Source organism: Heteronotia binoei, chromosome 10 (assembly GCF_032191835.1).
Source record: "Heteronotia binoei isolate CCM8104 ecotype False Entrance Well chromosome 10, APGP_CSIRO_Hbin_v1, whole genome shotgun sequence".
Lineage (NCBI taxonomy): Eukaryota > Metazoa > Chordata > Lepidosauria > Squamata > Gekkonidae > Heteronotia > Heteronotia binoei.
This window is the reverse complement of record NC_083232.1, coordinates 13,711,067-13,737,651: the sequence shown is the minus strand read 5'-3', so window position 1 is coordinate 13,737,651 and position 26,585 is coordinate 13,711,067. Positions and strand designations below refer to the sequence as shown.

Here is a 26,585-nt window from a genome sequence, read left to right as displayed (position 1 = left end):
TTCCATAGAACCCACCCTTCAAATCAGCCATTTCCTCCAGTGCAGTGTTCCCCAACCTTTTTGGCACCAGGGACCAGTTTTGTGAAATTTGGTGTGGTGGTTAAGCGCACGGACTCTTACTTGGGTTTGATTCCCCACTCCTCCACTTGCAGCTGCTGGAATGGCCTTGGGTCAGCCATAACTCTTGCAGAGCTGTCCTTGGAAGGGCAGCCGCTGTAAGAGCTCTCTCAGCCCCACCTACTCACAGGATGTCTGTTGTGGGGGAGGAAGGGAAAGGAGATTGTGAGCTGCTCTGAGACTCTTCAGAGTGGAGAGCGGGATATAAATCCAATATCTTCATCTACCTCACAGGGTGTCTGTTGTGGGGAAGAGGAAGGTAAAGGAGATTGTGAGCTGCTCTGAGACTCTTCAGAGTGGAGAGCGGGATATAAATCCAATATCTTCATCTACCTCACAGGGGGTCTATGGTGGGGGAAGAAGGGAAAGGAGATTGTGAGCTGCTTTGAGACTCTTCAGAGTGGAGGGCGGGATATAAATCCAATATCTTCATCTACCTCACAGGGTGTCTGTTGTGGGGGGGAAGGGAAAGGAGATTGTGAGCTGCTTTGAGACTCTTCAGAGTGGAGGGCGGGATATAAATCCAATATCTTCATCTACCTCACAGGGTGTCTGTTGTGGGGGGGAAGGGAAAGGAGATTGTGAGCTGCTTTGAGACTCTTCAGAGTGGAGGGCGGGATATAAATCCAATATCTTCATCTACCTCACAGGGTGTCTGTTGTGGGGGGGAAGGGAAAGGAGATTGTGAGCTGCTCTGAGATTCGGAGTGGAGGGCAGGATATAACTTCAATGTATTATTATTATTATTATTATTATTACTACATTGTAATATATAATGAAATAATTACACAACTCACAGCCCGGTTGCTAGCAGGCCACGGACTGGCATTCGTCTACAGCCAGGGGGCTGGGTACTCCTTCTCCAGTGGAACTGAGTTTTGTCAGCTGGAGACGATACTGTGGGGTTCCTCCTCTAAAAAAGTGCTCCAGTTTGGAACTTGGAAGCTAAGGTGGAGAAAAGCCAATGCTGAAGGAGCTCTTGAGAGAAGCAAGGGGCGGGAGACAAAAGTCAGGCATCTGTAATTGATTAATGGATTTTTGTCACGGAGGAATACAACTCTTGGACAATTCCTACACCAGAAGGCTGGGAGTGGCTCCAGTTCATCTGGGAGTCGCCCGGCATATTACCAGGGTAACGCTACCAGCAAATATAACTTGTTCCTATGGTTACCAAAGCAAAGAAACACTTATCTAGACAAGGTGCGAAAGGGTTAAGGCCTTGCCTATGAAAATACCCACAACTCTCTAATGGAGAGAGCTTGGCTGACTGCCTTTAGAGGAACACCTGTGCCTTTTGCAACTACAACTGGAAGAAATTTCCACCGCTTGCTGAGTCTGGAAAACCTAAGCAAGCGACACCTGTTGTGTTTTTTTTTAAAAAAATGCGACAACTTTGCTAGGGAGAACAGGCATTACAACAGGGCGAGGAACAGACAAAACCAGACTCAAATCCCAAAGGAAGATACAAAGAATCTACCCGCTTTTCAATAGCATTTTAAGGAGGGGGGGAAACATTTCACAAAATAACCTAGCCAACCCAAATAATATTCAACTAAGTCCGATAACAGACCGAATATCTATCTGATCTGTCACCTACTTAATGTGAGATCCTGCTCAGTCACAAGTTGCTCGCTGAGTGGCCATGGGAGAGTGACTCCCTCTCAGCTGGGTCCACCTTACAGGGTTGTTATGAGGACAAAATGGGAGAGTCAGTTTGGTCTAGTGCAGGCGTGGCCAACAGTAGCTCTCCGGATGTTTTTTGCCTACAACTCCCATCAGTCCCAGCCAGCATGGCCAATAGCTGGGGCTGATGGGAGTTGTAGGCAAAAAAACATCCGGAGAGCTACCGTTTGCCACCCCTGGTGTAGAGGCTAAGTGTGTGGACTCTTGTCTGGAGAACCGGGTTTTGATTCCTTACTCCTCCACATGCACCTGCTGATGTGACCTTGAGTCAGTCACACAAGTTCTCACAGAGCTGTTCTCTCAAGAGCAGTTTCTGCCAAAGCTCTCTCAGTTCCGTTAACCTCACAGGCAGTGTTCCCTCTAAGCTGAGTTAATGTGAGTCTCTCTCTCGCTTACAGTTTAATGCCAATAGCTCACAAAGAACAATTTTTGCTCATGAGACTCCACAACTTTGAGGGAGTATTGCTCAAAGGGCATCTGTTGTGGGGAGGGGAAAGGAAAGGAGATTGTAAGCCACTCTGATACTCCTTCAGGTAATGAAGGGCGGGGTATAAATCCAGTCTCCTCCTGCTTCTCTTCTTCTCCCCCCCCCCCCCCCGAGCTCATTTCAAGGACTGGATACCAAAGTTAAAAAGTAAACCTCTCCACACTCTGTCACAATTCTATATTATATGTCATATTGTTGTATGTTGCACTGTTTTAAAATTTCACTGGCTACGTATTTTCAGAAATGTTAATATGTATATCCCACAGAACTGTTCTTCTCAAGAGCAGTGGTCCGTCTAGTCCAGCATCCTGTCCCCCACATTGGCCAGTCAGCTCCTCTGGAGGGCCAATACAAAGGGCACAGAGACCAAAGCCTTCCCTTGATAATATCAGAAGAGCCCTGCTGGACCAGACCAGTGATCTCTCTAGCGCAGCCTCCTGTCTCACACAGCGGCCAACCAGTTCCTCTGGAGGGCCAACAGCAGGGCAGAGAGGCTGAGGCCTTCCCCTGAGGTTGCCTCCCAGCCCTGGGATTCAGACTTGACTGCCTCCAAATGAGGCAGTTCCCTTTCGTCAGCCTCCCCACCCTCGAGCACTCATTCTCTGTCCAACCCCAGCACCACCCCTAATTCAGCAGGAATGAAGGCAACGTCTTGGCAGGCGGGGCCACCACACTGCTGACATTGCCAAAACAGGAGACCCCTTTCGCAGGGGATGAAAACACTGGCCAAAAATGCCCCCCCCCTTTTTCGGCTCACTCCTTGAGCTGCGTATCTGTGTGACCAGGACACGCGAGTCTCTCCTCTCTCAGAGGCTGCAGTTCTCCTCTGGCCGCTTTTACAGCGTCAAAACTCCTCTGAGGGGAAAACAGTGTGTCACGTTTCGTCGCCTGAGAAACTACCACAAACACACCCTGTGGTGATGGCATCAAACTGGGCACCACAAGATCTAGACGAGCACCTCAGGTAAGCAGTGTCCTAGAAATGCAAGTGACAAGATTGGGGGGGTGGGTTTGGATGGGGGGCACTGCCACTGGCCATATTGTCCAAAACGATGAAGCACATCTGTGTCAAATCCTGCTAGAAAAAAACAAGCAAACTTGTCACAAAATTGACTGAATGTGTGGCCTGGATCCGCACTCTCCTTCACTAAAGGAGAAGTCTGCTTCCTGGAGAAGACTTGGTCATGGCCCCTGGGTTTTGGCCACTATGTGATGCAAAGTGTTGGAATGGATGGGCCACTGGCCTGATCCAACATGGCTTCTCTTATGCTCTCAGGGTTGCCAGCCTCCAGGTGGGGCCTGGAGATCTGCTTTTACAGCTGGCAGAGATCAGCTTTAGGATTGCCAGTCCTTAGGTGGGGGCAGGGGATCCCCCAATTTGGAGGCCCTCCCCCCACTTCAGGGTAATCAGAAAGTGGTGGTTGGGAGGGAAATGTCTGCTGGGCAATCCATTATTCCCTATGGAGACCAATTCCCATAGGGTATAATGGAGAATTGATCTGTGGGTATCTGGGGCTGGGGGCGGGGGCTGTTTTTTGACATAGTAAATTTTCAGCATAGCATCTTCCAACTGTCCTCAACCCCACCCCCAAGTTGGGCCAGGGGGTCCGATTCTATGAGCCCCCAAAGACGGGGCCCCTAGCCTTCCTTATTCCAAATGGAGGGAAAGGCATGCAGTCCCTTTAAAAGAGATGGCCAGAACTCAGTGTCAGATTAAACCCTGTGGAGGCCCCTAGACAGTCAAAATCTCGGGCGGGGGGGGGGAGGGGGGCGGGCCTTCCAAATTATCTCAGAGTTGGAGCACCCACCCCACCGCCTGCGGGCCTCCCCCCCTGCAGCCTGCAGGCCCCTTCTCAAAAGCCCCTTTGACAAAGCTGCAGGGGAGAGGCAGAGAGAGGTAAACGGTGCCCATGCCACCAGCAGCTGCACCAGGCAAGTCAGGCAAAGAGCGGCTCAGTTGCTGGCTGTGTGTGCAAGCTGGGAGGGCTGCAAGCAGGGAGGGGGGGAAACGGGGGGGGGGGAGCCAGCTCGGGGGCCCCTGCTTGGCCTAATTGTTAATCTAGCCCTGCCAGAACTCCCTTTGGAGTTCAATTATGCTTGTCACAACCAGGCCTCAGATTCAGTGGGAGCTCACAGGAGCGCAGTTCCTGAACCTTTCTGAGAGATCCTCCTCCTCTTGAGAATTCCACCTCCTCGTCCATTGAATAGTATGTGCAGCTGCATAACAATCCCTGGATGAGCTCCACCACCTGTTTTTCTACAAAGGGGAGGGAGGGAGGGAGGGAGGGAGGGATAGATAGATAGATAGATAGATAGAGGCCTTGGATTCAGTGGGAGCTCACAGAAGCACAGCTCCTGTACCTTTCTGAGAGTTCCATCTCCTCGTCCACTGAATAGTATGTGCAGCTGCATAACAATCCCTGGATGAGCTCCACCACCTGTTTTTCTACAAAATGGCTGCTGGTCACAAGTTTGCTCCTGCCTCCACCCCAGTGTCTCCTGCTCCACCCCCCCCCCCCAAGTGCCCAGATATTTCTTGAACTGGACCTGGCAACCCTAGTCAGACAGAACATTTGGGCACCCAGCATTTGGACTCCAAGGAAGGAAGTCCTTGGAGGTTTTTCAACAGAGGCTAGATGGCCATCCGACAGCGATGAAGATCCTGTGAATTTAGGGGGAGGGGTTTGTGAGTTTCCTGCATAGTGCAGGGCGTTGGACTCGATGACCCTGGACGCCCCTTCCAACTCTATGATTCTGTGATTCAGTATAGTAAAGTTTATATTGCCAGCAGTCAGAAGCTGGGTAACTGGCCCAGATCTCCAGCAGGGGGCGAGCAAAACCGCACATCCCCGAAGGCTGCTTCGCCTGGCCTTTCCCACACTGGAATCAGCCTCCAGGCAATTCCCCAGAGGCCCGGCCAGGAATGCGTGTTCCTCTTGCATAACGCCAGCTTCGTTTAGATAGGACATCTGTCCAATGCCGCCCGTACGGGAGCGATCCGGGCTCAAGCCGGCCAAAAGCTGCAATCCCCCCGCCCCCTTGCAGCCCGAACAGGCTAGGCCAGGGAAGCAAAAATAAAATGAAAATATTTTAAAATGCTCTTTTGCATAAGACAGTTTAAGCACTGAATTGCAGGATCCTTCCTGTTGGATGTAGAGGGGGTGCATGTGAAATAGGGTTGCCAACCTCCAGGTGACACCTGGAGTTCTTCCGCTTTACATCTGATTTCCAGATGAAAGAGATCAGTTCCCCTGGAAGAAGAAGAAGAAGAAGAAGATGATGATGATGATATTGGATTTATATCCCAACCCTATACTCTGGATCTCAGAGCGATCGATCACAATCTCCTTCCCCCCCCCCCCAACAGACACCCTGTGAGGTAGAAGAAGACATTGGATTTATATCCCGCCCTATACTCTGGATCTCAGAGCGATCACAATCTCATTTCCTTTCCTCCCCCACAACAGACACCCTGTGAGGTAGATGAAGATATTGGATTTATATCCCGCCCTCCACTCCGAAGAGACTCAGAGTGGCTCACAATCTCCTTTCCCTTCCTCCCCCCACCCCAACAGGCACCCTGGGAGGTAGAAAAAGATATTGGATTTATATCCCGCCCTCCACTCTGAAGAGTCTCAGAGCGACTCACAATCTCCTTTCCCTTCCTCCCCCACAACAGACACCCTGTGAGGTAGATGAAGATATTGGATTTATATCCCGCCCTCCACTCCGAATAGTCTCAGAGTGGCTCACAATCTCCTTTACCTTCCTCCCCCCCACAACAGACACCCTGTGAGGTAGATAGCTTGCTCATGATCTGCCTATTGGATTTATATCCCGCCCTCCACTCCGAAGAGACTCAGAGCGGCTCACAATCTCCTTTCCCTTCCTCCCCCCACCCCAACAGGCACCCTGGGAGGTAGAAAAAGATATTGGATTTATATCCCGCCCTCTACTCTGGATCTCAGAGCAATCACAATCTCCTTTACCTCCCCCCCCCCCCCACAACAGGCACCCTGTGAGGTAGAAGAAGATACTGGATTTATATCCCACCCTATACTCTGGATCTCAGAGCGATCACAATCTCCTTTACCTCCCCCCCCCCCACAACAGGCACCCTGGGAGGTAGATGAAGATACTGGATTTATATCCCACCCTATACTCTGGATCTCAGAGCGATCACAATCTCCTTTACCTCCCCCCCCCCACAACAGGCACCCTGGGAGGTAGAAGAAGATACTGGATTTATATCCCGCCCTCTACTCTGGATCTCAGAGCGGTCACAATTTCCTTTGCCTTCCTCCCCCCCCCCACCCCAACAGGCACCCTGTAAGGTAGAAGAAGATACTGGATTTATATCCCGCCCTCTACTCTGGATCTCAGAGCGATCACAATCTCCTTTACCTCCCCCCCCCCCACAACAGACACCCTGTGAGGTAGAAGAAGATACTGGATTTATATCCTGCCCTCTACTCTGGATATCAGAGCGGTCACAATCTCCTTTGCCTTCCTCCCCCCCACCCCAACAGGCACCCTGGGAGGTAGAAAAAGATATTGGATTTATATCCCGCCCTCTACTCTGGATCAAAGTCTAAGAGGGATCACAATCTCCTTTCCCTCCCCCCCCCCCCCACACAACAGGCACCCTGTGCGGTAGGTGGGGCTGAGAGAGCTCTTACAGCAGCTGCCCTTTCAAGGACAATTCCTACAAGAGCTATGGCTGACCCAAGGCCATTCCAGCAGGTGCAAGTGGAGGAGTGGGGAATCAAACCCGGCTCTCCCAGATAAGAGTCCATGCACTTAACCACGACACCAAACTGGCCTCTATGCCTTGTATGCGGTCCTCCAGAGGAACTAGCTGGCCAGTGTGAGACAGGATGCTCCACTGGATGGACCACTAATCTGATCCAGTATGGTTCTTCTTGTAGTCTTCTTAAAATCTGCTTTCCCAGGCTCCTCTCACAGATCTCCAGGATTTTCTAACCCAGAGCTGGCAACCTTAGAGGGGGAGGATCCTCTCTCTTTTTTGGCAAAGAGCGGGACTGAACTTTCCTTCACACCATCTTCCACCCGCCCACCTACTGCTCTCTGCACACCATCAATCTACAGAGACTGAATGCCGCTTTCTGTGACTTGTCGGGGTGCCAGGAAGCAAGAAAAAGCTTTGTTAACAGTAACGTCGGGTTCACGGAGACCGGGCCACCCAGAAACTATTTCAGCTGCTGGCTTGCTTTCAAGAAGCGCCGTCCTCCTTGTCAGAGTGGGATGCTGAGGAAACAGGAGCTTAACAGGATCCAAACACTTCACCGCTAGGCAGGGACTTTTTTTTGTAGCAGGGACTCCTTTGCCTATTAGGCCGCACCTGCCTGTTCTAGCCAATCCTCCTGGAGCTTACAGTAGGCCCTGTATGAAGAGCCCTGTAAGCTCTTGGAGGGTTAGCTACTTCAGGGGTGTGTGGGCTAATATGCAAAGGAGTTCCTGCTGCAGAAAAAAGCCCTGGAGGCAGGTTAGGCTGAGAGTATATGACTGGCCCTTCCATGGCAGGGTGGGGATTCGAACCCGAGTCTCTCCAATCCTAGATACTCCAACCATGCCACCACAGTGGTTCTCTCCCTCGATGGGAGCACATTCAACCAGTGCTGAAAGCTGCACTGGCTGCCTATTGTGTACCGAATCCATTTCAAAGTGCTGGTATTGACCTTTAAAGCTCTATATGGCCGAGGACCTGCCTATAAGAACAGAAGAGAAGCCATGTTGGATCAGGCCAATGGCCCATCCAGTCCAACACTCTGTGTCACACAGTGGCCAATATATGTGTGTGTGTATACACACACACACACACACATATATATACTGTGACTAATAGCCACTGATGGACCTCTGCTCCATATTTTTATCCAATCCTCTCTTAAAGCTGGCTATGCTTGTAGCCGCCACCACCTTCTGTGGCAGTGAATTCCACATGTTAATCACCCTGTGGATGAAGAAGTACTTCCTTTTATTTGTTTTAACCTAATTGCTCAGCAATTTCATTGAATGCTCTTGAGTTCTTGTATTGTGAGAAAGGGAGAAAAGTACTTCTTCCTCTACCGTCTCTATCCCATTTATAATCTTGTCAACCTCTACCATGTCACCCCACAGTCGACGTTTCCCAAGCTAAAGAGTCCCAAGCGTTTTAACCTTTCTTCATAGGGAAGACCGCCTTTCCCCATGGGACCGCCTTTCCCCATATGTTCCCCAGAAAGCACTGTGTTCGGGAGCTCAAAATCTGCCATCCATCCCCGGACCAAGGGAAGCCAGACTAAGCTATACACGGGCCTTCTCAGTTGTAGCACCACCGCTGTCGAATGCTCCCCCAGAAGCCATAAGAGCCCTGCGGGACCTCTCCCAGTTCCACAGGACCTGTAAAGCTGAACTTTTTCAACAGGCCTGTAATAACCAAGTGGGAGAAGGCTGCCACTTCTATGCTGCTGAGCAATACCATCAGAAGGACCACTAACAGATAAGCGGAAGAACTGTGACATCAAAAATAATTCGATCTGCCTATGTCAAAATTCTTATAGAGCACCATATATTGCCTTTTAAATTGTTGTTATTAAGAAGGTGACGACATTAGATTTATATCCCGCCCTCCACTCCAAAGAGTCTCAGAGCAGCTCACAATCTCCTTTATCTTCCTCCCCCATAGCAGACACCCTGTGAGGTAGAAGAAGATATTGGATTTATATCCTGCCCTCTACTCCGAAGAGTCTCAGAGGGGCTCACAATCTCCTTTATCTTCCTCCGCCATAACAGACACCCTGTGAGGTAGAAGAAGATATCGGATTTATATCCTGCCCTCTACTCCGAAGAGTCTCAGAGCGGCTCACAATCTCCTTTATCTTCCTCCCCCACAACAGACACCCTGTGAGGTAGAAGAAGATATCGGATTTATATCCTGCCCTCTACTCCGAAGAGTCTCAGAGGGGCTCACAATCTCCTTTATCTTCCTCCCCCATAACAGACACCCTGTGAGGTAGAAGAAGATATTGGATTTATATCCTGCCGTCTACTCTGAAGAGTCTCAGAGCGGCTCACAATCTCCTTTATCTTCCTCCCCCACAACAGACACCCTGTGAGGTAGAAGAAGATATTGGATTTATATCCTGCCCTCTACTCCGAAGAGTCTCAGAGGGGCTCACAATCTCCTTTATCTTCCTCCCCCATAACAGACACCCTGTGAGGTAGAAGATATTGGATTTATATCCTGCCATCTACTCCGAAGAGTCTCAGAGCGGCTCACAATCTCCTTTATCTTCCTCCCCCACAACAGACACCCTGTGAGGTAGAAGAAGATATCGGATTTATATCCTGCCGTCTACTCTGAAGAGTCTCAGAGCGGCTCACAATCTCCTTTATCTTCCTCCCCCACAACAGACACCCTGTGAGGTAGATGAAGATATTGGATTTATATCCTGCCCTCCACTCGGAAGAGTCTCAGAGCGGCTCGCAATCTCCTTGCCATTCCTCCCCCACAACAGACACCCTGTGAGGTGGGTGGGGCTGAGAGGGCTCTCACAGCAGCTGCCCTTTCAAGGACGACTCTGCCAGAGCGATGGCTGGCCCAAGGCCATTGCAGCAGCAGCAGCAAGGGGAGGAGTGGGGAATCAAACCCGGTTCTCCCAGATAAGAGTTCACGCACTTAACCACTACACCAAACTGGCTCTCGACGTTGTGTTGTTTTAAAATTGTAACTGCAATTGTTGTTTTAACATGACTGTTAGCTGCCCTGAGCCGGCTTGTGGAGTGGGCGGCATATAAATCTAAGGTAAATAAATAAATAAAACCTGTTCTGCATCAACCTCCAGGCTAGCCGTTCCTGTTCCCTTTTGTGAGCGACTTGTCGACTGATGGATGGATTCAGAGTACGAAGAAGACAGGGAGTCTATGGGGTTTGTCACCCCACAGACAGCAAGCTTCACACCTCCTCCTCTTTCCCTTTCCCCCTTGCACGCCGCCCACTCTCCCCATTTCATTTGCAGAAAAATACCTTCGCCTGCAGGCTATGTGGAAAAATAAAGATTTACGCGAGGGTGAACGCCATTAGGAATTCAACAGAGGGGCGCAGGATTAGCTGCAAGCCAACACACATCTCCTGGCATTAATCGCTGCTATCAATTTAACTGCCGTCTTTCCCTGTAGCTTTTTCAGCGTTCAGGAAAATTAACATTTTTCCAGACATCAGATTTTTCACCTTCGCTTCGGCTTTGAAGCTCGAAGAGGCGTTGCTCTCCCCTCCTTTGTGTTGTCTCCACAAGTCCCCAAGGTAGAGGCAGGTGGATTGGCTCAAAGTCACCGAGTGACAGGGTTGCCAGTTTCCAGGTGGGTCCTGGAGATCTTCCAAAATGACAATTTACCCGCAGAGAAGGAGCTGGGCATGTTTAGCCTGGAGAGGAGGCAGCTGAGAGGTGATAGGATCACCATCTTCAAGGACTTGAAGGGCTGTCATAGAGATAGGGTGGAATTGTTTTCTGTGGCCCCGGAAGGTAGGACCAGAACCAGTGGGTTGAAATTAAATCAAAAGAGTTCCCAGCTCAACATTAGGAAGCACTTCCTGACCGTTAGAGCAATTCCTCAGTGGAACAGATTTCCTCAGGAGGTGGTGGGCTCTCCTTCCTTGGAGGTTTTTCAACAGAGGCTAGAGGGCCATCTGACAGCAATGCAGATCCTGTAAATTTGGAAAGGTCCCCTGGGCAAGCGACTATACCTTCCCACCTACCATTACTACTACCTGGTTCTTTTTTTAAAAAAAAATCAGAGATGGCAGAGAAAAACCCTGGGACCTTCAACATGCCAAGCAGATGCTGAGTCACAGCCCCTTCTTAATAGGCTTCCTCGGGAGGTGGTGGGTTCTCCTTCCTTGGAGGTTTTTAAAGAGGCCACTGACAGCAATAACGAGCCTGTGAATTTAGGGGGAGGTATTTATGAATTTCCTGCATTATGCAGGGGGTTGGACTAGATGACCCTGGAGGTCTATGATTCTATAAAGTCCCCTGGAGTAAAAGAAAGCCATGGAGGGTGGGACTCTATGGGATTAAACCCTGCTGAGGTCCCTCCCCAAGCACCACCCCCAGACCTCCAGGAAGAATGGGGACTAGAACCTACATCAGCCCAGCTGTTGCCTGCTAGTCTTGAAGACTCCTGAGAAATAGATCCCCTCAGGCCTCATTTGGTGTAGTGGTGAGGTGTGCGGACTCTTATCTGGGAAAACCGGGTTTGATTCCCCACTCCTCCACTTGCAGCTGCTGGAATGGCCTTGGGTCAGCCATAGCTCTCACAAGAGTTGTCCTTGAAAGGGCAGCTGCTGTAAGAGCTCTCGCAGCCCCACCCACCTCACAGGGCATCTGTTGTGGGAGAAGAAGATAAAGGAGATTGTGAGCTGCCCCAAGACTCTGATTCAGAGAGAAGGGCAGGGTATAAATCTATGGTCATCTTCTACATTTTGGGCAGCTCACAGGAGTGGAGCTCCAGAACCTCAACATTTTATTGTGCTCTTTGTTTTTTACCCCCCCCACCACCAAAAACAAACAAACAAACTTGCTTGTGGGCTCCATTGTTCAAACCTGCTGAGAATGTTGCTGAACTCTGACAAACTTTGTCCCCACAAAAAAGGGAAAATAACCCAAACATAGAAAGCAGAGAGATGGAAGTCGTCCTCATGCCAATGTGGCCACATAGGAGAAAAGTCATTTTAAAAGGATGATGGGAGGAAGGTTTTATGATGATAATTCTAATTCAAGAAGCATTTTAAGGTAGATGCTGAGCTAATATAATGTAGTACACCTTCTGGTGATGTCAGGGATGTGTGAACTCTCCTTATCCCTAGAACTCAGAGTCGCCCAGTGAAGTTGATGGATGGGAGACAAGGACAGACAAAAGGACTTCTTCACATGACCCATAATTCACCGGCAGGGTTCACTGTTACAGGTTGTAGTGAGAGCCACAAGGGTTTTGTCCAAATTCGTGGAAGAGGTCCACCTAAAGGGAATCTCCACATTCAGGATCAGTCAGCCTCTGAACACCTCTGCTAGGAGGTTGCAACAGGGGAAGGTCTTGGTTCCCAATGATCTGGCTGTTGGCCCTCCAGAGGAATTGGTTGGCCACTGTGTGAGGCAGGATGGACTAGATGGACCACTGGTCTGATTCACCAGGGCACTTATGTTCTTATAAGGGGGTTAACCTCAGCCTCTATTGCCCTGTTGCTGGACATCCACAGCTGTTTGGCCACTGTATGAGACAGGATGCTGGACTAGGTGGACCACTGGTCTGATCCAGCAGGGCACATGTTCTTATCAGGGGGAAACCTCAGCCTCTTATTGCCCTGTTGTTGGGACATTCAGAGGAGCTGGTTGGCCACTGGGTGAGGCAGGATGCTGGACTAAATGGACCACTAGACTGATCCAGCAGGGCTTTTCTGATGTTCTTACCAGAAGGCCTTCGTTTCTATTACTGGAGCTCCAGGACAAACGGATGGACCACTGGGTGAGAAAGGATGGACTAGATGGACCTCTGGAGTGATCTAACAAGGCTTTTCTTGTGTTCCAAAGAGGATCTGCACTTTGAACGGGAAAGGGACAGCAGACAAAGAAACCCTATGAAGAAAGGTTAAAACGCTTGGAGCTCTTTAGCTTGTAGAAACGTCGACTGAGGGGGTGACATGATAGAGGTTATGCACGGGAAAGAGAAGGCAGAGAAAGAAGTACTTTTCTCCCTTTCTCACAATACAAGAACTTGTGGACACTTGTGAAATTGCTGAGCAGTCGGGTTAGATCAGATAAAAAAAAGTACTTCTTCACCCTAAGGGTGATTAACATGTGGAATTCACTGCCACAAGAGGTGGTGGTGGTTGCAAGAATAGACAGCTTCAAGAGGGGATTGATGAACATATGGAGCAGAGGTCCATCAGTGGCTATTAGCCACAGCATATTGATGAAACTCTCTGTCTGGGGCAAGCGATGTATTCTTGGTGTTTGGGAGGGGCACAGTGGGAGGGCTTCTGATGTCCTGGCCCCACTGGTGGACCTCCTGGCAGCACCTGGGTTTTTTGGTCACTCTGTGACATGGAGTGTTGGGCTGGATGGGCCACTGGCCTGATCCAACATGGCTTCTATGAGGTACTTATGTCTGAGGCAGTGATGTTCTGTATTCTTGGTGCTTGAAGGGGCAACAGTGGGAGGGCTTCTAGTGACCTGGTCCCACTGGTGGACCTCCTGGCGGCACCTGGGTTTTTTGGTCACTCTGTGACACGGAATGTTGGGCTGGATGGGCCATTGACCTGATCCAACATGGCTTCTCTTATGTTCTTATGCTTGGATGCCTGCATTTTTCAACCGTAGGCAGCTCAGTGGCTCAAAAATGAACCCTTCCTTACCAGCCTAGATTCATTCCCTCCATTTGCAGCTGCTGGCAGACACAAATCAGAAATTGGCAATCCCAAGTGGCAAGTGGTGAATGGGGGAAAAGGATATTTCGCACACTTGACCGTTCTCTATAGCAACCCTCTGTGAGTTTGGGGGGGGGGATATTTTACATTAGCATAAGTTAGAAATTAAGGTCTTATTAATGCACCCTCCCGCATGCGTTTCCTAGAAGAAACAAAAAGACAGGTGGGTGAAAGAGACGTATTTCCAAACAAAGTTTTTTTTTTTATTGAAAGTGTAATGAATTTTTTTCTTCATATTGCTTGGATGAAATGCGAGACAGCAGCCTGTAGACATTTCCTTGTTTGTTTTTACTACAAACAGGGGTGGGGTGGGGGGGGGGGGAAGGGGGAAAAGGTAAAAATAAAAAGCATTTTTAAGCGTGTACCTTTGAAGCAACGTAAAAGCACAATATATACAAAGAGAAAGCTAAAGTAAAGCTGTCGAAACCAACGTTTCAATCAATACATTAGATAATTACAGGTTGTATCAATAAATACCCAGGCTTTTTTCTTCTTTTTAAAAAAAAAACAAAAAAACTTGTCGAGACAGGCGACGTTTCACACAAGATACAGGAAGGTAGAATATTTACAAAATCAGTGCACCCTTGGGGGAGGGGGGATTGGCACCAACACAAAATAAAAAGAACAAACGGGTGGGAGGGAATGGTGAAAGGCTAGAAACATTTCTCCCGGCCGATCTCCCAACATTCATTGTTAAAAAGACATCTATCACAAACACAGAGAAACCCAGGAATGTTCTGGAGGAAAAAACAACAACAATCGCTTTAGTGCCAAAGAATACGAAACAGTACCAAAAAAAAGTGATATTATTTGACAAAGGCTGAAGAAAATCTCTCCCAATTAAATAAAAAAGAGATTTAAAAAATTTAAATACACAGTTTTTCATTGGCCCACAATAACAGCTGCGCTTGCGTGCCCCGCAAAGTAAGAGAATCACCCTCTTGTGTTGGGTTCCACATCATACTATAGAAAATAACTGCCAAGGTTTTTTTGCATAGATGGGACAGCAGACCACCTTTCCCTTAAGGGTTCCAGTGTGGAAGGAATTCTGGGCATTTTGTCAATCCCCCGAGGTCAAAGGGCAAGCCTTCTGATCTCTGAGGAGAGGAAAGCTGCCAGCTTGTTAAGTTAATGAAGCACCCCCTGTCTACTGCAAGAGGGGGGGGGTCCCTAATAATTCCCAATTCACAGCTGCAACCAGCAATGGCACCATGGGGCTCCGTTGATCCATCAAAGTAGAATAATATTCCCTCTTCCTGACTAAGAGGATTCCTCAGGAGATGGCAGAGGGCCCTCAGACCCATCTGGGCCAAATATTTGTGTGGAAACCTGGTGACTTCTGACTCGGCTGACAGAAATAATGGTATTTAATGGGTAGGGGCTGGGATAAGGAAAAACGAATTTTCGGATGTGTTCGGGAACTGTCTCAACTATTTGTGTGGGAACCCGGTGGCTTCCGACATAGCTGACAGAAATAATTGTATTTGATGGGCAGGAGCTGGGATAAGGAAAAACGAATTTTAGGATGTGTTCGGGAACTGTCTCAGCTATTCGTGTGGGAACCCGGTGGCTTCCAACATAGCTGACAGAAATAATGGTATTTGATGGGCAGGAGCCGGGATAAGGAAAAACGAATTTTCGGATGTGTTCGGGAACTGGATTTTATTGAGCAAAGGGGGTTCACACTGCATCTGCGCAAGCCCGCTACCAAAACAAAGGCAGAGTCGAACCAAGCTTTGGAACACAGCGCTAGGGCTTCCAACTAACCAGGCCGATGCATATTGGTGTTGCTGGTATAGGCACTTGTGTACTATTAAAAATGAGGCTGTGTCCCCCAGTGTGATGGATTATACAGAAATGGCCACGTAGTGCCATGAAGGACACATCTAGCTGTCTTAAGAGGTCCCTAGGTGAAGGACAGGCAGTTGGCACTGTGCGCCAAGCCACAGATTATATGGCCCAAATTGGTGGTCTCCCCCCACCCCACCATACATCTTGGCTGATGTTCAGTGGCCAGCCCTGTCCAGTTCAAAGGATGCAATCATCAGTGGGTGCAACGTAGTCCCAGTTTGGGTGGGGCTAACCTTTGTGGAAGATGCCACGCGCTGGTTGGAGCCGGTAAGAAAGTGGCAGCCAACAGTAAATCGAGCAAGTCAAAAAGCTCTACAGCTATCACCAGGGCTTTTTTTTTTGTAGCAGGAACTCCTTTGCATATTAAGCCACACACCCCTGATGTAGCCAATCCTCCAAGAGCTTACAAGGCTTTTAGGGCCTACCGTAAACTCTTGGAGGATTGGCTACATCAGGGGTGTGTGGCCTAATATGCAAAAGAGTTCCCACTACAAAAAAAGGCCCTGGTCATCACTGACAAACCGGCTCATCATATCTTCTCTTCTCAGCTAAGAGTCTCTTCTCGGTTAAGAGTCTCTTTCTAAGCAAGCCGAATAATTCATGTTCGCATTGCTCCTTTTCACCCAGGTGGTTCGCACAGAGGTCAGCTTTGCTAGCTGTGCCCCTTGCTTTCGTCGCTTGCCGGGAATGCAAGGGACACAGGATTGCATGCAGTGCTGCTTGGTGTTTCCGTCCAACCCCTATGAGCACTGCATGGGGTGTTACAGTCCAGCATTGCACTGGTGGTTCCACAACTCCATCCCCAAGCCTACGAACACAGTGCATGTGAATCTAAAGCGTTGGTTGCTTGACCCCATTCCAACGGGTAGCCTTAGCTTGCAAAGTAAGGCTTCCTCTACATATTCAGGCACTAATAGATCGGCTCGCTCAAGATCTCATGGCCAAATCCTTAAGGAAATTAAATAAATTAGAAAATAATTTACAACAAAAAAAAATCGATTCCCCCCCCCTCCTTTAAATAGTTCATACTATTAATAGATTAGGGTTTATTATTTGTCTGTAGCAGAATTTCGGATGCCCCAGATTTCGACAACAGCATCCTTTAAAAGCCTCGCAGCGATCAAGATAATTTCCCCCCTTCTTTAAATAACCCTTGCCTCCTTCCGCAAATGTGCGAGTCGTTCCCTTTCTGCTTCGCTCTGCCCGATCCTGCACTCGCTAACATTTGGAGGAGTGTGCCCAAGTGCTTGAGGACCAGTTGCGGTCCACAGAATCCTTCCGGCACGTATAAAGAAAGGCTTTGCTTTCATTCCGCGCCCTCCTGGTTTTCTGTATGGCCCGATGTGCACAAGCCAATTCCCAAGAGGGGTAAGCATACAGCATCGTCGCTGCAAGTAACTGAATCATAGCAAGCCGGAAAATTAAACTTGTTTTAAAGCCATTTAACTGCTTCTCTCGAAGGACTCCCGAAGAGGGGGAGGGCAGGGGAACCTCCTAAGCAAGCTTCGTTGGTCCCCTCGTAAGGTTACGACCCTCGCCTAAGCCACGATGGTGAAACAGGATTAAGGGTGCGATGCAGAGTGAGGCCTTGGAAAAGGGCTACTCAAAGACAGAAAATGCTTCCCAGCTGCCTTTTTAACATTTTACCCCAAAGAAAAACACCTGGAACAAATGCACTGGGGTTTGTGCTACTAAAGACCTATTTCCCACCCTTCTGGCTCTTGAGATACCCTTGCATGAAAGCGTTCACAAATAAATAAATACAGATATATTATGCAAAAAAAAAATTATGATTGTACACATAATACATCTGAGGTATTAGCAATTTAAATAGAGGTTTCATGCTCAGTTCAAGCTTCCGTGGCTATTAAAAACGGGGGAAATTTGCAATAAATAGGAAGGAAAAAATGGCTATGCATGTAATAGCAAACGGGGTTCTTTCTCTCTCTCTTTTTTTTAAATGTAAACGTCTTCCCATTTAAGTGAGAGCTAGCTCTCGAGCAAATCATCTGCACAATAAATATATAGATATTTAGATATAAATCCCAAAGAAATTTGAGAAATTGCCTGCCAACACCAGAAATGATGGCCGAAGGTGCTCCATGGACGACCCACAAGGTTAAACATAAGGAATACGTCTCCAAAGGTCTCCCCTGTTCCCATGTACAAAATGCAAGTCAATCATTTTGCAAAGCTGTCTTTCCTTTTTGCCCCCCTCCCCAACCAATGCCATGAAAAGGCAGAGCATTTTTTTTTTGCACAAACAGTAACAAAACTGATTGTAACTGCAGAATTTCAAAGTGTTAGAAAAAAAAAAGGAACAAATTATTTGCTTGCTTCCAAAACTCTCGGTGCAATTTCCTTCTCTTGCGGGAAGGCCTGCTTATTTAAACCAAGCACTTAAAAAGTTTCCAAGGGGGGGGGATTTCCCCCCACAGTCAAATTTAAACCTTCACAGTCTCCATTAGTGATGACTTCATGGCATCTTCTAAAAGCTGATTGTCTGTAAAAGGCGCTGGGGTTTCTGGGACTGAGTCTGATAAGCCAATCAAAGACTCCAAAAAACAGGTGCCTTGGTCCCCCACCTGGGGCATGTTGGGAAAATTCGGCAGCTGGAGCTGCAGTGCCGAAAAGTTGTCAAGGTTCTCGTACTCCTTCAACGAGTTATAAAGGGGTCCCAAGTTGTAGTCCGAGAATGATTGGAAGAAATCCAGCGAGTCTGAGGAGAGGCTCAGATCCATGTAGTTCCGGGAACACTGTTCCGCTGAGGGTGGTGGGCAGCATGGGGTGTCCCCGCCCAGTGCTCCGGTGGAGGTTTCTTCTAGAAAGCAGCTGGCATCCTGGTTGGCATTTTCGTCCAAACACTCCGTGAGGTTGGACAAGTGGCTCAACCCACTCCCAGCGTCCAGTTTCGCAGCGGCGGCGTTAACACAGTGGCCTTCGACATCTGCACTGAAGAAGTCCGTCGGGTGGAATGAGCTCAAGTTATCCTGGCAGCTGCTCTCCGCACTGCTCTCCTCTTCCACGTCAGAATCGTTAAAGTGGAGGATCCGCGCCAGGCCGTCGTCGTCAACGTCCGACTGCGACTTCTCCGACGGGGCAGCCTCGTATGGCTCTTCCAGATCCTCGCTCTGACTGGAGGACGCCGAGGAGTCGGTCATGTCGCTGCTGCAGCTGTTCTCGCCAATTGCCTCCAAGTCCATGTTGAACTGGAAGGCAGGCGCTAAGGGAGGAGTCCGCTCCTCAAACGCTGTCTTGCCCACCGGACACCCAAAGGGGTGAAGCCTGTCCGAGAACGGCGCCTCCAGCTCCACGCTCCTCTGCTGGTTCTTCTCCAGCTCCAGCTTCATGATGGTGTGAATGAAGTGCGTCTGCACTCGGGCCTGGTTGAACTCTACGCGTCCTTCTGTGTTACCGCAGCCATCTTTCGTGCAGCCACACGGAAACGATGTGTGATCCATCTGTTGCAAAAAAGACAAGGAATGTCAGCCATAAGAACATAAGAGAAGCCATGTTGGATCAGGCCAACGGCCCATAAAGTCCAACCCTCTGTGTGGCCAAAAAATGTTATATACACACATACACTGTGGCTAATAGCCACTGATGGACCTGTGCTCCATATTTTTATCTAAACCCCTCTTGAAGGTGGCTATGCTTGTGGCCGCCACCACCTCCTGTGGCAGTGAATTCCACATGTTAATCACCCTTTGGGTGAAGAAGTACTTCCTTTTATCCGTTTTAACCTGTCTGCTCAGCAACTTCATCGAATGCCCACGAGTTCTTGTATTGTGAGAAAGGGAGAAAAGTACTTCTTTCTCTACTTTCTCCATTCCATGCATTATCTTGTAAACCTCTATCATGTCACCCCGCAGTCGACGTTTCTCCAAGCTAAAGAGTCCCAAGCGTTTCAACCTTTCTTCATAGGGAAAGTGCTCCAGCCCTTTAATCATTCTAGTTGCCCTTCTCTGCACCTTCTCTAAAGCTATAATATCCTTTTTGAGGTGCGGCGACCAGAACTGCACACAGTACTCCAAATGAGACCATGCGGGGGGGAGACACACAGGGATGCTATTCACTCATCTTGTTTTTTAGCAGCAAATCTCTCGGGACCAGTTTGTACTATCATGTTGCTCTTGTCACCAGCTAAGGCTCTCAACAGAATGCAAGAACAGCCTATCCGGTGGAAGATATTTGAGCCGACGTGTGGCAATGAGAGAGCCGTTTTTGGGATACCTGACCCTTGTTGTTGGTGGAAAGTGCCATTGTCTAGTATTAGGACTCAAGGGCATCCAAGGAAGCTGACGGGCAGTAGGTTCAGGGTGGACAAAAGAAAATATTACTTAGTACAGAGAATGACTACAAAGGGGAATTTGCTGCCAGAGGATGTCATGACGGCCACAGGAACAAACAACGTTAAAAGGGGATTACTTAGATAGATTCATGGAGGAGAGGTCTATTCATGGCTACTAGCCATGTTGGCTGAGGGGAAATCCCATATTCAGCGGCACTAAACCTCTACAGCACAGAGGCAAGAGGCAACATTATGGGAAGGTCTGAGCCTCTGTACCCTGTTGTTCGCCATCCAGAGGAACCGGCTGGCCACTGTGTGAGACAGGAGGCTGGACTAGATGGACCCTCACTGGTCTGATTCAGCAGGGCTCTTCTGATGTTCTTCTCAGGGGAGGGCCTCAGCCTCTCTGCCCTGTTGTTGGCCCTCCAGAGGAACTGGTTGGCCTCTGTGTGAGACGGGAGGCTGGACTAGATGGACCTCTGGTCTGATCTAGCAGGGCTCTTCTGATGCTCTTCTCAGGCCTCAGCCTCTCTGCCCTGTTGTTGGCCCTCCAGAGGAACTGGTTGGCCTCTGTGTGAGACAGGAGGCTGGACTAGGTGGACCCCTGGTCTGATCTAGCAGGGCTCTTTTGATCTTATCAAGGGAAGTCCTCAGCCTCTCTGCCTTATTGTTGGCCCTCCAAAGGAACTGGTTGGCCACTGTGTGAGACAGGAGGCTGGAGTAGATGGACTACTGGTCTGATTCAGCAGGACTCCTACATTCTTATTGTTGCACCTGACTTATGGCGATCGCAAAGGGTTTTCAAGGCAAGAGAGGAACAGAGGTGGTTTGCCGTTGCATGTCTCTGTATAGCAACCCTGGACTTCTTTGGTATCCCAAGCCAAGTACTACCCAGGGTAAGATTCTCAGATTCTAAGATCAAGTTAGCCTGAGCCATTAGGTAACTAGCAAGGATGACCCAAGGTATATACCAAGGGTAGCCAAACTTGCTTAATATAAGAGCCACGTACAATAAACATCAGCTGTTTGGGAGCCACAAGACAGGCAGCAAATAGATGGGGAGGGAGAGGTGGAAAGAAAGCAACTTTAACTTTAAACGCAGTTCTCCATTTATTTCCATAAAGAGATAAATGTCTTTTACAAGTCAGCCAATGAGGTAGTGGGGGCATCAGTGGGGGAATTCATTCTGCTGAAGCAAGCCTTGCTCAGCTCGAGGACTTTGGCCACTCCCTCCAAATCTCTTCCACCACCACCCCCGTGGACCACATTCTGCTATCCCATCCCGGCTCCCTCTGCAGGACACCCCAGCGAGGATCACACACCTGGCACTTGATCCCCGCCAAGCTACAGCTGCACGTCTCCGGGTCGCAGAACTCTTGGCAGTCGCAGCCGCAGTCCTCCCGGGAGAGGCGGATGCTGTGGAGCTCCCGCTTCTCCTCCTTGTCGATCTTCTTCATGCCCAGGGCCTTGAGCAGAGCCCGCCTCTTTTTGGCCGGGTAAGGCTGGAGGAAGAAGCCGTCCTCCGGCTCTGTGCCGCTGAGGTCAATGTCATCGTCTGAGATGTCTTCTGTGGTCAGCTGGTTGGCCGTGTCTGACTCTTTCGTACCGTTCATGGTTAGCTGTTTAGGAGAGCAGAGGACAAGGTTAGTGTTTATTTATTTTATCATCTTTATATCCCGCCCTCCCCTGAGCCAAGCCTCACTTCCTTCTATTGGCTGAAGCTCCTCCTCCCCTCCCCCAAGTCCCTGGGGAAGGAAGGAAAGAGCCAGAGCTTCCTTTACCCAGTTCCCGGGATCCCATGGGAGAAATACAAAAAAAGTGCCTTTAAGACCAATGAGTGCTAATGTTTTAAATATCTCTGCTACCTAATCTTAAATAGGTATACACATGGCCCGGCCCGATGTGGCTCAGCCCAAACAGACATAGCCCGGCCCAACAAGGTCTCTTTTATGTCAAATCCGGCCCCCATAACAAATCAGTTTGACACCCTTGATCTATGGCGGTCTTTGCTTTTTCCCCGCCGCCCCCCGCTAGGAGCCCTGCGCTTCAGAGCCAAACCCACTTACTTTCCACTTCAGGGCTTCCAGCTTCTCCTCTTTCAACCGCTCCTTGAGTTTCTCCCGCCGAACGGCTTCCTGTTCGGTGGAAAACTCTGCCAGCGTGAACTCCCGGGCGAAACTGTGCCGGTTGACCATGCCCAGGGTGCAGCCGCCCCGGCTCGGCACGCTGGTGAACCCCTGGCAGCGCGGGAAGTAGAAGACAGTGACACGGTCGAACTCCACGGCGTTCCGCTTGAGGCGTTTGCTCTTCTTCAGGATGGACGTGGCTGGGGAGAGGGAAAGGACGAGCCGGGTAAGCAGCCGCATTGCCCTATTGCAGGGGTGGCTAAACTGTGGCTCTTCCACACATACTGTTATTGTGTGGCTCTTGAAGCCTCCACCACTCCCTGGGACCACTCAGAGAAGACATTTGTCTCTTTAAATCACCTCTCCAAGCCAAGCCAGCCAGAGTCTTGGTGAATGCATTTAAAGTAGCTTTCTTTCCACCTCTCCCTTCCCCCCTTCCCCCCCCTATTTGCTTTCTTTCCACCTACATACTTTCCTTCCTTCCTTCTCTCAAACATCTGATGTTCATGTCTTGTGCCTCTCAAACATTTGGCATTTATTCTACATGACTCTTATATTAAGCATGTTCGGCCACCCCTGCCCTATTGTCTGCCAAAGATTTTTAAAGGATGCAACAGAAACAAGGCCCAGAAGGATGCCAGTAGTGACAATATCTTTAGAGGACACCTGTAATAATCAGTAATTATCGCGTGGCCTTGTGTGTAGGACAGCCAGGCGATCCTAAGATTGTCTGGCAACCAGAAGTCTTTTCTAGCATTATGCATTGAGCTGAAACCCCAAGGAAGGTAGACATGAGCAATGACTAAAGATGGCAAGCCAGAGCACCCAAATCGTTCAAACAGACAAGGGCACAGGACTGTTAAGAATAACCGCAGTTCAAAGTCACAAAACCTCTAGTCTAGGGTTGGCCAAACTGCAGCTCGGGAGCCACATGTGGCTCTTTCACACATATTGTGTGGCTCTCAAAGTCCCTCCAGCCCGATCAGCCAGGTTGGAGAAGGCATTTGTCTCTTTAAATCCCTTCTCCAAGCCAAGCCAGCTGGCAGCTTGGAGAATGCATTTAAAGTTACTTTCTTTAATTATCTCTTTTCTATACTAACCCATATGGTATTTCAACCCCCCCTCCCTCCAATACTTGACATCCCCGAAGTTATAAATTTAAGTTCAATTATAAAGGTACCCCTAACCAATCAAAGTTCAATACTTTTCTTTTCTCATTAATACTAAAAAATTGTCCATTGTCTTTTTATGTTCCACTCTTTCTCCATATATCCTTTAAATTTCTTCCACTCCTTTTTGAATATATCTAAGTCATAGTCTCTTAAAGTTTTAGTTAATTTATCCATCTCACTCCATGATAAAACTTTCACAATCCAATCCCATTTCTCAGGTATTTTTTCTTGATTCCACAGCTGCGCATACAATGTCCTGGCAGCTGAGAGCAAGTACCAGATTAAAGTCCTGTCTTCCTTTGGAAATTTTTCTAATTGTAATCCAAGCAAAAAAAATATATATCTAAAGTTACTTTCTTTACAACTCTCCCTCCCTTCCTTCTACCCTCCCTCCCTCCTTCCCTCTTCTTGTGGCTCTCAAACATCTGATATTTCTTCTATGCGGCTCTTACGTCAAGCAAATCCCTCCCCCCCCCCCCCTCGCTCTAGTCAATCTAATTCCCATCAAACATCCAGTTCAGGGACATGAGATTCAGTGAAAAGCAAATGGCTTGAGTAGAGATGTGGCCTCAAGACATCCCCCAGCTCATGTTCTTGGCCACGACGCTTGGTCAACAAGCAGGTCCCCCTTCAACCCAAAGTAGCACAGCCCCATGTGGACGGTGCCACACGTCGTTGGCTCTGATTGCAGAGGCAGGCTTGAGGAGGACACTGAGCTGTGCCCAGCAGCTCATTCCACGAGGAAGCTCCCTGCAATCTCCTCAAAGAAACAAAATATTCCCTGCGAGAGCCAAGTCCAGTAGGACCTTACAAGGCCAACAGGATTTACAGGGTGTCAGCTTTCGAGAGCCAAAGTGCCCTTCATATCTGACGCAGCTGACAAAAGGGAGCTCCGATGCTCTTGACAGCTGAAAATCTGGTCCGTCTTTATGGTGCAACTGGACAGTTCATTAGTCTCAGCATCCCACCATTCAGAATGCATCCGGTCAGGGCTTTTTTTTTTTTTTTTTGTAGCAGGAGCTCCTTTGCATATTAGGTCACACCTCCCTGATGTAGCCAATCCTCCTGGAGCTTACAGCAGGCCCTGTAAGAAGAGCCCTGTAAACTCTTGGAGGATTGGCTACATAAAAGGGGTGTGGTCTAATATGCAAAGGCGTTCTTGCTACAAGAAAAAGCCCTATATCTGGCCATCAATCTCCAGTTCTGAAATATTTATTTCTTTCAGTCGGTTTTCTCTCAGAACTGAACGCAAACAAATGGTAACCATATAAACTAAGCTTGTTATTCCTGTTTGAGCCTTGAATCTTTCAACTGTCATCATTATGCTACATGCTAATTTCCTGCTCACTTTCTACCTATATGTATCGACTGGTAATTTCTGTTCCATTGCAGAGTTTTGTTTTTTAAAGCAGGAATGTGCAGGAACGCAGTTACAGCTGGCTTGGTGTCAGGGGTGTGGCCTAACATGCAAATGAGTTCCTGTTGGAACACAGAGTGTTGGACTAGATGGGCCAATGGCCTGATCCAACATGGCTTCTCTTCTGTTCTACAAAAAAGTCCTGTGTAAAAAAATGGTTAAATCAGCAGGTGTGGCCTGATAGGCAAATGAGTTCCTGCTGGACTTTTTCCTACAAAAAAGCCCTGTGTGAAACAATGGTGACATCAGGGGGTGTGGCCTAATGTCTGGTCACCGCACTTCAATTCTGGTCACCGCATCTCAAAAAGGATATTATATCATTGGAAAAAGTCCAGAAAAGGGCAACTAGAATGATTAAAGGGCTGGAACACTCTCCCTATGAAGAAAGGTTGAAACGCTTGGGACTCTTTAGCTTGGAGAAACGTCGACTGCAGAGTGACATGATAGAGGCATGGGATGGAGAAAGTAGAGAAGTCCTTTTCTCCCTTTCTCACAATACAAGAACTCATGGGCATTCAATGAAATTGCTGAGCAGTCAGGTTAAAACGGATAAAAGGAAGTCCTTCTTCACCCAAAGGGTGATTAACATGTGGAATTCACTGCCACAGGAAGTGGTGGCGGCTACAAGCATAGGCAGCTTCAAGAGGGGATTGGTTAAAAATATGGAGCAGTGGTCCATCAGTGGCTATCAGCCACAGTGTGTGTGTGTATATATATATATATATATTGGCCACTGTGTGACACAGAGTGTTGGACTGGATGGGCCATTGGCCTGATCCAACATGGCTTCTCTTATGTTCTTATGTGACACAGAGTGTTGGACTGGATGGGCCATTGGCCTGATCCAACATGGCTTCTCTTCTGTTCTTATGTGACACAGAGTGTTGGACTGGATGGGCTACTGGCCTGATCCAACATGGCTTCTCTTCTGTTCTTATGTGACACAGAGTGTTGGACTGAATGGGCCACTGGCCTGATCCAACATGGCTTCTCTTCTGTTCTTATGTGACACAGAGTGTTGGACTGAATGGGCCACTGGCCTGATCCAACATGGCTTCTCTTCTGTTCTTATGTGACACAGAGTGTTGGACTGGATGGGCCATTGGCCTGATCCAACATGGCTTCTCTTCTGTTCTTATGTGCAAATGAGTTCTTGCAGGGCTTTTTCTACAATAAAGCCCTGTGTGAAAAAATGGTGACATCAGAGAGTGTGGCCTGATAGGCAAATGAGTTCCTACTGGGGGTTTTCTATTTAAAAAAAAGCCCTGTTCCATTGTATCTGAAGAAATGTGTGTGCACGCAAAAGCTCATCCCTTGAATAAAACTCTGGTGCTGGTGCAGTCCAAATTTGTTCTGCTGCTTCAGACCAACGGCTGCCCACACGAATTTTCTCTGCCTGTTGTCGGCCCAGCAGCTTGGAGGAGGAGGGGACTCAGTGGGTCAGAATATATTGTTTAAATAAGGGAATGCAGACAGACACCCAAACAAGGGCTTTTTTCCCCCCGGAAGGGGCGGGGAGAGTCGGGAGAGGAGTAAAGCTTGCCGGAGAAGGAGAAAACACAAGATCATCAAAACAGCTGCTCTGAGGACACTTCCTCCACTGCCCTCTGGGAGAAACTGCAAATCCACGGCCTATTCTCCAGGGGCTAATTTAAGAGCAGCTGCAAAGCAGTTAATCTTCAAGCAGGTGATCTCAGCGCAAAGACGGCCACAGCTCAAACGTGCCCGGCTGATCTTAAAGTGCCGGCTGCACGTTCAGTGCATTTTGGAAATGTCAAAGTTTTAAGCGAAGCCAGGCTTCCTTCTTCTACCCGATGCTAGCGGGAATTTAAGCATAAGCCAGAAGAACTTAAAAAGGGGATTCAGGGAATGGCATTTCCCCCCCCCTGAAGATACGGAAACACCACACAGAAGACTGCTGACGAGCAATCTTGAAGCAGCGGCTGGACAAACGCTTAT

General features: G+C 48.7%; 1 protein-coding gene across 1 annotated transcript in view; it reads right to left on the bottom strand.

The window, feature by feature from the left end:
• Positions 1-17,568: 17,568 nt before the first annotated feature.
• CSRNP1 (cysteine and serine rich nuclear protein 1) overlaps positions 17,569-26,585 on the bottom strand; it is a 44,329-nt gene continuing 35,312 nt past the window's right edge. Inside the window, exons 3-5 of the mRNA XM_060248048.1 lie at positions 21,978-22,237; positions 21,234-21,530; positions 17,569-19,081 (exon numbers count right to left, since the gene is read on the bottom strand). Of these exons, the coding sequence (XP_060104031.1) occupies positions 18,065-19,081; positions 21,234-21,530; positions 21,978-22,237 (1,574 nt within the window). The 3' untranslated portion in view covers positions 17,569-18,064. The remainder of the gene's footprint in view (positions 19,082-21,233; positions 21,531-21,977; positions 22,238-26,585) is intronic.